The 14,392-nt window shown below is 41.4% G+C and overlaps 1 protein-coding gene across 4 annotated transcripts in view; it reads right to left on the reverse strand.

Moving 5' to 3' along the window:
• Window positions 1-6,020: 6,020 nt before the first annotated feature.
• CABIN1 (calcineurin binding protein 1) overlaps window positions 6,021-14,392 on the reverse strand; it is a 105,390-nt gene continuing 97,018 nt past the window's right edge. For 3 of the 4 annotated variants that reach the window (XM_058851593.1, XM_058851590.1, XM_058851592.1), the window contains exons 36-38: window positions 9,879-10,043; window positions 7,937-8,163; window positions 6,021-7,432 (exon numbers count right to left, since the gene is read on the reverse strand). In XM_058851593.1, the coding sequence (XP_058707576.1) occupies window positions 7,289-7,432; window positions 7,937-8,163; window positions 9,879-10,043 (536 nt within the window). In that variant the 3' untranslated portion in view covers window positions 6,021-7,288. The remainder of the gene's footprint in view (window positions 7,433-7,936; window positions 8,164-9,878; window positions 10,044-14,392) is intronic. The other variant, XM_058851594.1, reaches the window with a different exon arrangement.

Consider the following 14,392-nt stretch of genomic DNA (forward strand, 5'->3'; position numbering starts at 1 on the left):
GAAAATGCATTTCCGAGGCAGTGAAGGTGTCCTGGTGCCTCCTGGACAGGACTCTGGCTCCTCTGGCTGCAGCAGAAGCACCCACACCTGCCCTGCCCCATGAAAAGGTGAGCCCTGCCTGGACACCAGCAGCTGCTTCTGCCACAATCCAAAGGCTCCCTCAGCTTGCAGAGCAATGGGATCACAGACCAGGTTACCAACATCCTCTGCATTTCTCTCTGCTGAAATCCTTTACAATGTGCAATCCCAAGCTGTTATTAAGTTCCAAGTGAGCCAAAGTGAAAAATCACCTTGTACCACTGCTGCTTGCTGTGAGGAAACACGTCAGGCTCTTTGTTTGGCTCCCAGGAAAGCCCATTTACTTATTAAGTGTAGGAAGCATTTCCAGCAGGGTGTCTATGGGGAGAGCCATGACAGAAGTTATTTGTTTGAACTTGTGCTGCTTACTGGAGGGCACAGCATTGCAAATTGATGTTGTAAGCTCAGAACTTCCACTATGAATTTCTAAAGTTGATTTTATTTTCCCTAACCCACTCAAACCTAATGGAGATCTAAATTATAGCCAAGACATTCCTAAGTGAGGAATTTCTAAATTCAAACTGCTTTCTGACATCCACACAGCATGGTGAGTTTCTTGGTGAGTACGCTGGCTCAATTAACAAGTTAAGCAATTCTTTGAGCATCTAGTGCCATCTTTTAAGGAGAAAATTATCACTGCAATCTTACTGAAAGAGCTGCATTTTATATATATCCATGCATTTAGAAGAGAAAATGTAACTCTTCATACACATTAGGGTGTAATTTAATGTAACTCTTCATACACATTAGGGTGTAATTTAAGGAAATGAAATCTCTGGTGTGACTTAAATTACAAGGAATCAAAGAACTCTTCTGAGTATGAAGCTTTTCTGCTCATATAACATTCTTTACTAATTATTACTGAACAGTATGTGTTCAGTGCTATATTAGATCATAGTTCATGCAATGTATATTGCAAATAAAAAACTGAGTTGCAGATTATTCCTTGTGCACAGCCCTCTGTATCTGTCAGACACCTCAGAGGAACAAAAATGAAAGGAATGTGAATATAGAGGCAGGTTCTTAGGCTAACTGTGGATATATGTAATAATTCAGCATTCTCACAGGAAGCACTGTTCCTGAAATACCTTTGCCCTGGTATTATAGTTATTCTATCTCTCAGCTAAAATTAAATTAATACCATTCCAATGTGGTTCTCATATGCTTATACCATATATGAACTTGGTTTATATTCCATTTATACTGGAATTCACTGTTGTCTGCAAGGCCTCTGAAAGAGATGGGGGAGAAAAAAATAGGCTGAGAAATAAAACTTGAGAGGGGGATATCTATGTCTAATCTGAGAGCAAAGACTACTTTTTACCATATATGTTGACTTGGCTTTACATAGGCAGTTTCCTTCAGTAAGACAATGCACTTAGAGAGACATTGCAGAGTGCTCCTCCCACTGGGATTATATAAAGGAATGTTTTTCTACCAGCTACAGACACAACCATTTAATTGCGCAGATAAATCTTACACGCAGGCAGAAGTGTGATTTTACTTTTCCCCTTGGGAGAAGTGATTTGGTTTTTCTGATTCTGCAGTCAGTGCATGGCCTCAGCTCCACATCCCTGCTCCCCTTCCCGAGCTGCCAGATGGCTGCAGGACCTGATCTCACCTCGGGGCTGCTCCAGATAACAGAGACTGGCTTACAAGATTTTATCCAGGCTTGAACACTGTGTTTTTCTTTCCCTCTCATGCACATTTTTATCCCTGATTAGAACTTGACTTGAACAGAACTACCTTGAGTTGTGTGTTTGTCACTGGCTCAGTTATGCCAGCACGAGTCCCATGCCACTGCCATGAGCCAGGGCATTAATTGGGGTTCACACTGATGAAGCTGAACACAATTTGAGCCCTTTCACACAAGACTGACTGTCAGGAGATACCCAAGACACCCCAGTGCTGCACATCATGAAAATGGAAACACCCAGGGGGCTTCCTATGGGGGAATTAAGGAGAAAAAAAAGGGAAAAACAGTCATGGGGCAGATTTTGTGTGTAAAGCAAGTATATAGTGGATCTGTTTTCCAACCAAGTATCAATATTAATGGTGACAAAGCAAGCTCTTGTTTTTGTTACCATGGCCAGAGACACAATCCTGTAACAGCCCATGAGGATTCTCATTCCCTCTGCCTCCAGTCAGACCATACATTATGCAAAGGACATATGGTACAGTAGCAGAAAGCCCTTAGAACTCAAAACCAGCAATGCACTGCAAGTCTCAGCAGTTTCAAGATAAATCCTGGACATCCATTTAGGGTGGGGGTTGCTCTCCCTCCCCTTTTTCCCCTCCCTTCCCTCCTCTGTCCTAGGGCCCCCTCTAGTGCTCCTGGAGCAGGCAGTGTGGCTGCCAGGGGAGTGGGACAGCCCCGGGCACCCCCAGCCAGCAGACACCGGCACAAAGCTCCTGCTGAGGCCACTGAGCCCAAAGGCAGCTCTGAGAGCTGGAGCAGAGGCTCTGGAGTTGGCTGAACAAGCACTTGCTGATGGGTGTCATCATCACAGATGCATTAAACCAACAGCAGCAGGAAGAATATGTCTACCCAGGGAGATGCACCTTTTATCTCTGCTGATTACCTGGGATTCCACAGGCATTAATGTGAAAGAGCCATTTGAGTGAAGGTAAATCATCCTCCAGGAGCCAACAAACCCAGATGTTTGCCCTCTGCAATCCTACCTGTTCCACCATGCCCTGCAAGGACAGCTGAGTCCCACAAAGGCATAACTTGGGCTACTTCAGCCTGTGGTTACCTAACCCTGAGGTTACTCTAAAACCCATAAACAACATCACAATTTAGCATGAGTGGATCCCTGGTCATTAACTGGAAGGGAAACATGGCAATTAACACTCAGCCTACATTCAACCTCTTACCATCATCTTCAAATGCAAGAGCAAAGCCTCCTCCTCCCAGCTTTCCATGACTAAGAGGCCACAGAATTTATGTCTGCTGTGCTTTTCCTTTGCTTTTTTTTTTTCATGTGCATCTCAACTCATTTACCTGTCACCCAGGGCCCTAAAATGGAAGCACCTGCAGGAGCAGAACTGAGCTGTACTCAGTGTGTAACTGTACACACAGGCTACACCACAGATGCTTCACCCTCGCTGGAATTCCCAGTTCAATGCTGTGCTTTTTGCAGTGCTGCCATCCCACCCTCAGTGGTAAGACTTTGTCTGTTCTCACCTGGCCTCTCTGTTTCCTTCAGACCATTTTGTCTCCTATCAGCTTCAGTTGCTGTTGTGCCTTCCTCATCTTTTCCTGGTCCCTTTCTCCCTGACCATATGGTGTTTATTTTGGCTGCAAAAGACATTAATTTCATTATTCATGAGAAATCTCACTCCAATTAAGAAAAAAAAAAAAAAACAAGAGACAACAACTGACAAACCCTAGCATGTAATAAAATTAAGGAGGTACTTGGTATCTTCCTTGATCTGCTATTTTGGTTGTGGAAGGAAACATTATTAGCTTTTGAAAAAAATGCTACAGCATTTGTCAGACAGTGGGCAGAAGCCACTAATGACAGCTGTGCTCAACAAAATTAATTCTTAGTAAAACACTAGCTCTTGCCTGAGAGAGATGAATTCTCAATGGTCTTAACTACACACGGATTATATAATCCCTGTGCCAGGAAATGAAATTGCAAACAGCCAAACCCCAGTACTATATATCTTAAAAATACTTCCACCTTAATAGTGAAAAACATCTGTGTGCAAAGACAGTGCCCAGTAACAGCACAGAAAGGATATCAACTCTCCACAGATTATCCTCCACAGCCAATTCAAAATAATTCCTTTTTCCATCTCCTTTGGAACAAAAATGGTTTTTCTATTTGCCTGAAAGTCTTAACAGTCTGGCTTTTCAGTAGCCAAAAAGGATTTGGTTCTTAATCAATTACTGTCAAGGGAAAAGAAAAAAAAAAAAGGGAGAAAGTCTCACCCCACTTGGTCACAGACCTCACCTTTTTTTTAAACCAAAACCAACATGCTCCAGCAGCTGCCATTTATTTGTGTGGCACAGCAGAGACACCTGGGAGCAGAGATTCCAGAAGCAGTGGTTACCCAGCAAACCCTGAATGCAGATGTAGTGTTTACATTTCATCTGCAGCTTGGTGAGCTGGATCTTGCCTAAGTTTGAATTTCAAGCTCTTACCACAAGGATTAGACCAAAACAAAAGAATCAACTTCAAGTCATGGCTAACTGCAGTTTTGCTACAACACTTTTTCTGGATAATTCCACAGGATGACATGGCCAAGCTTCACGAGATGTGTTACTAAGTGAATACCTCTGTTTGTCAGGATTTGAAGTTCTTGCTCCGAGTACCTTTAGGGATGGTTCTTCAGATAAAAATCCTTATCTCTGAGCATCCAGGGACCTTGGCACCCTCCTCACTGCAGAATGTGGCTCCTTCAACTGAAGAACTACATCAGCTGTACTTACAGAGAGGAGATTTCACACATGGGGATGAAGAAAGGCTCCTTCAGTGCAGCAGTAACACCCTGGTGGAAGAAGGCTCACAGCTGAGAACCCATGGTATTTAGTCAACAGCAGAAGGGCAGGACTGGAGGGAGGTGGCCTGTATAGTTCAGTCTCAGTAATTTCTTGAGCTTGAGAAAAAGTCCTTGAGCTACTCAAGAGCATAAAGGGAATAAAAAAATATCATAGATTTAAAAAAAAAAAAAAAGAGAAACCAGGTAAGAGAATTCAGTACTGGACTAAATAAGTTGTACAGTTGAGTAGTTTGAAGGTTTAAATGAGTTTAGAGCAGATCAGCAAATGCAGCTCTTGTTGCTGGCAGGAACAGTTACCTTACTGTTCTAGCTTTTCTAAACCAGCAAAATTTTAAATCCTTCTCAAAAAGCAGGACTAGAATTCAAAAGACAGCTCAAGACCAGCATTTTAGGAAGTCTGGAAAAAAAATCCAGAAATCCTAATGCCAAGGAATCCTTAAGAATAATAAAGGAAAACCAACAATATCCAGTGATCACATTCAATGAGAAAATCAAATGCTTTATACATCAAACCCAATCTAAAGTGTGTATCTAAAAATTTAAATGTGATCTTTATAAGAATACACATTAGCCAAACAGTCTGTGTGTTCCATTTGGGTGAAAAAGCCCCTTTCAGAACTACACCCTCCCCTCTCAATTTCTCACAAATGAAATGATTTATTTCATTCTGTGCTTTCTTCTAAAAAAGCTGAACATCAGCCTACCCTGCTTACCTGCACCTTCCTCAGCCTTTTACCTGTCAGTGACCACACAGTATGCTGCACACTGCATTCACAATAACCTACAGCAGATCAGAGGAAACACTGAAAACATTTTACTATTGAAAACACTTCTTTGCTTTTACCATCAGCTGCCTCATCCTTTCTACATCAACTGCACCCACCTCACCTATCACTTGTAGTAAGTGAACAAGTTACACAAACAGCTGCTAACACAACCAAAATGGATATGCTCACTTCCTTGTAAAACACATTTTCTTCAAAACAAAACTCCCAGAACTTGAGAACAACCTTGCAATACAAAGTTTGCTGCAGTTTCTTTTTATCCCCAGTCCATTTATGATTCTTAGCAATGAGATCAATCACTGTAATAATGGACCAAGTGCAAATCTGTACAAACAAATATTCTGTGTAATCCTGTTCCCCATGTGGTGTCTCCTCCCTTATGTTGCTCATCAGCTTTCAAAGACACCAAGTTGGGTGAAAAAGAATTCTCAGTGGGGAACTGAACCCACTGCAGGCAACTTTGGCAACACTGGGTTCTGGGTTACACACACCAAACCCACCCCAAGAGCTCTGGCAGTCCTCAGAAAATAAAGGGGCTCCCATCAAGTCCCCCCAACCCCTTTTTTATGACCAGGAAAATAAAAGGAAAGAGGAGCAGTGCTCTTTCCAGAACCACAGCACCTTGTGCCCTCTCAAACAAACAGAGACAACACTGCATTTCAACTTTATTAGAAAAGAAACCCAAAAGTTTATACAAAGCTCTGCATTTTACAGAAAACCAACCCCCCAAACACAAAGAAATCCAACATTGCAAGCTGTATGCATTTTCTGTTTTCATATACAGACATATATATATATGTACATACACATATATATATGTGTGTGGGCGCACGCGGGTGTATATATAGTGTGTGACGTATTTTTTTTTTTGCATGGTTTGCATTCATTATTTTACAAAGTTAACATTCAGTAGAAAAAAAAAAAAAGGATTTTTGTTACCATTATTTTCTCATATAAATAACTGTGAGCAGTCCCTCTGCAGATAGATAAAAAACACCTTTTCGTGTCATTCTGTAAAAAACAGACATTACTGAAATGGTACTGAAATCTTTCAAGATTTTTTTTCAATACCACCATAAAAATATCATCTAGCCCCCAATTCAAAATGCTTGTCCAAGGCATTAGAAGAGAAAGGACTGTAAGACAATTCTGGAAAGATCAGTTCTTTAAGCCAACATTCAGGTAGATAAATTTGGCTGGACCTCATACATTGGTGAAATGAGCACAAACAGGAGACCACCCTCTCTGTCTGCCTGGAAAAGCTGGTTCTTTTGTCTGTTTGAAAGAGTCAAATTCCAGCAAAGCACCCAGCAGTGTGAAGGAGCTGACAGACTCTCAGCTCACCCTCCTTGCCCTATGACAAAGCCACAGACTTTCTCGATGCAATTAAAATCTCTACCAGCTCAGCAAATTTTTCCTACTCCATTCACCTTAAAAGGAGCTGTTGGATTAATCATGGCATGGTTAGACAGACATCAGGTCGCTGAATTACTGGGAGAAAAACTTAGCTAGAGAGGGAAAATACAAGACAACTAAAAGGAAGAAAACACTACAGAAAGGAGTAACTCCCAAGGCTCTGGTTTGGAGAAGCAGGAACAGTAGAGAGAAATGAATTGCAGCTCAAAACATCCTTGTGTTTACTGAAGTTCCTGGTGACAGCGTGATCCAGATTAACCAACTGCCTGGTAAACAATCAATCATTTCATTCCTTCTGTCAAGCACCACGGTGGGGAGAATGGCGAAGAGTCTGAAGGCAATACAAGTGGCTGTGGTGATAACAAAGGTAATGAAAGTGAAGAACACAATGATGCCAATTAAATGGAGTAATGCCAATGAAGATGTTTCAACTTCCAGAGATGCTGGCAACAAGAAGAATGGTTATGTGGTTGGTGTTGATGATGGCCAGAATTCATTCATATGTCCATGTAGTCATCATCTTCATCAGTATCACTTTCCAGTGAGGACTCCTGGCTTGAGGTCTCTAAGATTTCCAAAGCTGGCTGACAAAGGCTCTCCTTCTTTACATTCGCTGCAGACTGAGCAGACAAAATAGCAGACTGATCCCAAAAAGAGAGAGAGAGAATATATTGCTAAATAGTCAGGATAAACCCATGATCACAGGGACAAAAGCCCATTGGTTGCTATTCCTTCACATTCAGTAACTGCCTTGTGCTGATAAAAGATGTCATCATCCTAATGTAAAACAACATAACATTTACTAGTAGGCTTCCCCACAGTTAATGTTCTGGTAGCTTCCACTAATCTAAGAACTGCAATGGCTGCAGCACTAGGTCACTCAGCCATTTTTGTCATTTTTTCCAAATCCCTCAGAAAAGGGATGGGAACTAGAATAGCTCTGATTTCACCCACAGCCAGGACTTCACCAGTCCCTTAAGAACTGGCTCCTGCTGGTAACAGCTCGCACCTCCTGCCACTACTTCTCTACCTCCAGTTATGAACTGGGGACATGAACTGTTGCTTCTTTCATACAAGTATTTTATTGAGGGGAGAATTAAGATAAAAAACAATAATCTAAAAAATTACTGTTTCCCTTTTATTACCTTTAATTTTTGCTTGGTCTCTTCTGAAATGCTGCCCTTTGGAGAAAGGAGGGTGGGAGTGGGTGGAGTGACAGTGATCTCAGGTGGAAATTTGGTGACAGATGAAGGTATGAAAAGCTTTGGCATGTTGGGCAGAATGCGAGTTTTTACTCGGGTGCCATCTGTCTTGTTCTGCTGACTTCCCAAAGTCTGTGAACTGGAGCTGAGTTCAGGCTTGGAACTGGAGGCTAAACAGAAACAGCAAGGAAAAAATATGTTAGGAAGTTATCTAGGATTTCAGATGTCAAAGAAGAGGGAAGAGCTCATTGTTAGACGTAAGGCTGGCTCTTTCTTTAAGCCTTGCAATAACCAAAGCTTAGAACCAGAAAAAACCATTGTATAATGACAACAGGAAACCAGCAGTAATTCAAAAATATCTTACTGGATGGCAGAAACTCAACCTGACCAAGCACAAGTGGTAGTGTAGCACTGGCCATCTACATCTACTACAAACACCATCTTCCCACTTGTGCCAGATGCAATCATCTTTACATTCTCTGTCTCTCCATTCTGCAACAAACAAACCTCTTCAGCTTTACTTAGGAGTCTTCATTTCTTCCACCACAGCATTGTCTCTTTAATTACTGAGAGAGCAACTCCCCAACAATTAAGAGAAAATGATGGTAACACTTGTCAGAATTTCCCCCTGACTCTGTTCAAATCCTGCCATAAACCCCTCCTTGGTGTGCTCATGGCTCCCACACTTGTTAGCAGCATTTCCACATCCTTCCCAAGTGTCTCAGCTTGGGGTCTCTACAGTGCAAACTTTCTCAGAGTGATTATTGATTACATCTCATAAGAAGGATCCAGCCCTTCCCTAGGCACCCTCACATTACAAAATTATGTATAAACAACAATAACCAGTAGGTGACAATGCTCTGATGTTAAAAGCTGAATATTTGTTAAAAGAGATTTCTTACTAATAATGCTGCTTCACATGGAGCCAAAATTGTTTTTTAGAAGCTACATAAATGGGAACACCAGAGCCTTTCTCACTCTGGTAATAATGACAGGAGCTCACATACATTTTTTCAGATTCAGCATTGTCAAATCTGTCCCTGGCAGATATTGGGAACCAACATGGCCACTTACACACAGCAAAATAAAATGCCAATTTCCTAAAGCTATCCTGAGAAACAGGCAGCAGTACAGCAAACTACTAAGGGATGTAAAATTGAATTGCATGTTTTCAACAGCACACAGGAATGTAAGAGCTGCCACAACAGATGAGGCATGGCTTTCCATCAAGGTCAGTGACCCATCTCCATGGGCAGCCAATCCTTCCAGACAGTAATCAGACACAGGATAATCTGCCTCTCACAAAGAAGGAAAAACAAGATACCCCAAACATGAATATCTAGACTATGCTTGCCTGCAATACCAGGTTTTACATTTTTTTTCAATTAAAACACCAACTACTTCTCTTGGGAAGAGGGCAGAGGAGGGATAGAACACATAAACTGCTGTAATTCTGGTTTTTATGTTTACTCAGACTGAGTCAGTTTTGTGAAAAACCATTTCCTTCTGCTAAATATCGCAATAGTGTAATCCAAAGTGTTATCATACTGCCCCATGCAAGACTTCAATTAAAAGAAAAATTCTGCTTTAAAGGATGCACAAACTATATTGCATGAAAGCTGGTACTGGAGGTTTTTTATTTGACTTTGCTGCCATGGTATTTAGCATGCCAGACATGCAGCAAACAGAATCACCACTAAGGGATGACAGGGCTCCTGCCCAGGAAGCTCAGGCACTGCAGGAACACAACTAAACTCGGGAATACTTGACTGGAAGGCAGGCAGAGAAAGTGAGGAATATCAATCCCAACTGTCCAACCAACCAGTGCCTACAGACTCCCAGCTCACCCCATTTCAGAATTCTCTGAAGCACAGGAAGCTCCTACCTGGGGTACAAACATGTCCCGAATTTGTGCTGGGCACGGGCTCCACTTGCCAGCAAACAGGCTCTGGCGATGGTGCGACAGTAGCCATTTTCATCTGCTGACAAAGCCGTGACTCCTGCTGCTGAAATCCAAGCCCCTCCAAAGGCACTTCAAGCTCTTCTTCCTCTTTAGTAATGAAATATAATTCACAGATTAAGAGACATCCTGATCTCTCTCCTAAGCCTCAATCCTTTTGCTGTCTAACCAACAGGTAGAAAAATCCTTTTAACCCTTGCTCTATGTCTAAACCGTAACATGAGTGAGTGAAATTAAATATTGGCAAGTCAAGATGGCAAAAGCAACTTTTTCATACTTGGTGCCATCAATTCAAACTCTTAAAAAAAGGTAAATGTCATTTAAAAAGCCAAGGAAAAAAAATTTGAATCTGGCATTTTGTCATCTCTGCATATCTGCAAAAACACAAGAGCTGAGCATTTCCTTTGGAGCTGGGAGGGCTGGGAGGAAAAGCTGCCACATGCAGAGCAAAATCCATCACCTTTAACAAAGGGCCAGCTGTGATCCATGGGTCCCTCTCTGATCCCCAGGCACAGGTACCTGCTGCACTGAGCACAGCTCACTGCTAAGGGAGACTCATCACTGTGAATGTTGAATAACAGGGCCAAATCCATTTCTTGTGAAACCAGTATCAAGTGACACCCAATGCCCACTCTTCACTGACATGTCCACTGTACCCCTCTAGACATCTTAGCCTGAAATTCCCACCTTTTGCTAGTCCAGAACCTGGATGTTTATAACTCAGCATCCATGTGTGTGTACAGTCTTGTTATCACACAGCAGCTGTACCTGCCTTTCAATTAATGCAACGTTAAACCAGCTTTCTTCCACCCTGAGCTGCATGTTGTACATAACAGGAGTCATTTTCAGTCAACTACTGAGAGCTGTCAGGGCCCTTTCAAGGCTATGGACACACAAACAAGCTCTTACTCTTAAAAATGAAGAGATTCTTTAAAAACAAAGGGCTGCCTAGTCTAATTTGAGTCACCTCATATTTCCACAGGCATCTATCATGGACCAGCACATGCAGTGGATATTCAGAGTCTCACTTGCTCTAAAATTCTTTGTATGTCAATGCTCTAAATTAATTTGGGATTTTGACCATGCAATGTCTTAAAAAGGAATACATATTTTAACTTTTCCTCATTGGAAAACTGCTCCCACCCCCTCAAGTGTTGAAAACACTTCTCCATCTCCACCAATATAGAGAAGATCTTGGAATTTACCATGGTAATATTCTCCTGTACAAGAGTTCCCCTTGCAGAAACTGTTTCAGAAAACATCACAGCTTAACAGTCTGATCTACGCAGTTTGAAAGATGCAACTTTTATACAGTTACAATTTCTATGGTTCTTGTATGAAAAAAGCTCAGGAAAGCAGGCTGTTCTTTCATCCACTAATTTTCATAGGTAAAAAAAAAACCCCATCATCTAGACTTGTAGCTAAAATCTCATATAAGCCTTAGGATAAATGAGATTGCTCGTAGGAAAGTGTCCAATAGCTCCCAAAAAGGAAAGGTCATCCACTACAGCACAGTTCACAGGCAGCTCCTGTTCTGAGATGTTCCACTCACTATCAAGCACAAAATGGAACAGTCTAATGCAGATGAATGTAGTCCTCATTCTTAGCACTTTCTTGCATATTTCTCTCTGGATACTTCAAAATACAGCACTGGAATAGGAAAATAATTCTTGCATCTGTACATGTATTAATAGACCAAATCAGCTGAGAAACACCGCAGAAGGAAGTGCTTAAGTGTAAGAATCTTGAGTAGGAAAATCCCAAAGCATTGTTTCCCTTGTGAAGAAGCAGAGGACAGCTGAAGGATGCCAGCAGCTCCCAGGGGATTTAACCCCATGCTGCCAAAGGAGCTCCAGGCCAGCACACCCATCCCATGCCATTGACATCCCAGTTCCCATCCCATGCCACTGACATCCCAGTTCCCATGCCACTGACATCTCAGTTCCCATGTCACTGACATCCCATCCCATCCCATGCCACTGACATCCCAGTTCCCATCCCATCCCATGCCTCTGACATCCCAGTTCCCATCACATGCCACTGACATCCCATCCCATGCCACTGACATCCCAGTTCCCATCCCATGCCACTGACATCCCATCCCATCCCATGCCACTGACATCCCAGTTCCCATCCCATCCCATGTCACTGACATCCCAGTTCCCATCCCATGCCACTGACATTTCAGTTCCTATCCCATCCCATCCCATGCCACTGACACAGCTACAAGACCCCTGAGCAACAACACCAGCCAAGACTGCAACTGCATCTGAAGAAAAGCAATGTGAAAATGATGATGATGATGATTTCAGATTACTCCACAAGACAGAGAAGTCAACTCATTGTTAACTCCAGCTCTCCAGAATCACCCTCTAAAGCAGCCAGGGTAAGTACTAACACAATCTTTCTTATTCACTTATTATCCCAGAATACAAACCAGTAATTAACTTAGCAGGTACAAAACCATATACAAATAAACTGCAAATCCTGCAGCCTCAACTATACTGCTAACTGAGAGCAGTTTTGTATCTACTCTACTCCTTAACTATATTAGGGACTTGTTAGTTCACAATACAGAATAAGAGCTCTGATTTGCATTATTATTTAATGACAAAACTCTACTTCTTATGCTGATTATAATATTTGTTTAATTATACAAAATATCATTGCTTAAACTGATTTGCTGTACTTTATTTTAACTAAATTATGGCCCACTGACAAAAGCTCTTTTGAGCAGCCTAATTCTAGGAAGATGCTACAAAACTGGTATCAGTCTATGTTCTCAAGAGCAATCAGCATCCTCATATACATCTCCATCTTCCAGAATGTATTTTTTCAAGTTCTGAAGATGCAGTTTTACAGTGCAGTCAAATTAGATTTAAATTTGAATAAAATATCTGACAACAATTTTTTAATGTAGAAGTGAATGGAAATGAAAGGGCAGGAGTCTGGCACGCTGTGTATTTCTATCACTGCACTTCTGGAAACAATATTTGTTAATATTCTATTAGAATGTGCATTTCAGTACAATAGAAATCAAGAACCACTGTCTGTTAATCAATTCCTTGCTGTCAGAGATGTTCAATACAGTCACAGAATTCTATTCCCTGACTGGGTCATACACTTCATTCTTTCAGGACTGTGCAATTTTAATTTTTTTAAAAATTTAAATAGAAACAATGCCACTCAAGTGACCAAGTTAAAAATAAAGTTAATACACAAAATATTTTTTAGACTTCTTGCAAACAATAAGAATTGGTTGTTTCGATGTACATATCATAATTTAGACTTTAATATATTGCATAGATATTTGTTCTTTTTTCATTACAGACAAAAAGGTCAAAACAAGGAAGGACAATCAAGAAGAGATAGACAGTTGGATCTCCTCATTATTTGTCTAAAACGGATTTCTGAAGAGAATATTTTAATATTTGTTTTGAGGAAGATGCTGCTAAAGCCCTGAACATAATGTCCTAGTTCTTCTAATAAAAACTTTCCCCAGGGAGGTGAAGACTCCACTAACTCGTGAGCCACAATATTCTGCACAAGTGCAAGAACACCAGAATCTAAGTGCAGCACATTCTGAAGGTGCTCAGAAGCTCAGCTTTAATATCAGTTAATAAATCTTTTGGTATTACCCAGTACTTGCACTGGCTTGACAGCTTTTCGAACATTAGCTCTACAAACCCAGTTTAAAATCAAACCAGATTCTGAAGATATAATATGCAAGAGCCACTTGTCCCCAGGCTGAGGATGGGGCAGGTACTGTGCTCTGGAGACCCATTTAGCACTCTCACAACACAACACACACAAATTAAGCACACAGAGAAAAGCACAGATTTGCAATGCACGTCACTATTGATACTGAAAAGTTCCTCTCCAATCGAGCTCAATTACAAGGATTTTTTTTTTTAGCCTTCCCTTTCCCAACGACTGCTTAAATCCACATAAAATAGTACACGACATAGAAAGAGGGACATCATACCTTTCAACATCTCCCTGCTTTAGTGAGGAAGAAACAAGCTGACAACAATTCAATGCAACAACCTACTCCAGCTTTCCTCTCCAACCTCTTCCCACTTGTTGCCAGGGTAACCAGTGTTTGCAGATGCCTATAGCGGGCGCCTGGGTTCATGACTTCATCACAGTTAATATCCTCTATCCTCTCCCCAGCTCTTCATACACAGAATGCACTCCATACATTCAGCCACACACTATAAACACACGGATTATACAACCCTGCAACCGTTTTTATACTGAGACCGTTCACTTTGCTATTCTGATGTGCATAAAAATCAAAAATAACACTGGCAAAAATAAGCACTTGGCAATTTGTAGATGTGGAGAAAGTTTAAAAGCAGTACTACTGTAACCAGCAAGCAGCTGCTCTGGTCTCTCTGCACTGAATGCTTAATAATTTGATTTCATCATGCTGTCAG

The sequence above is a fragment of the Poecile atricapillus genome, chromosome 16 (genome assembly GCF_030490865.1).
Source record: "Poecile atricapillus isolate bPoeAtr1 chromosome 16, bPoeAtr1.hap1, whole genome shotgun sequence".
In the NCBI taxonomy this organism is placed as follows: Eukaryota; Metazoa; Chordata; class Aves; order Passeriformes; family Paridae; genus Poecile; species Poecile atricapillus.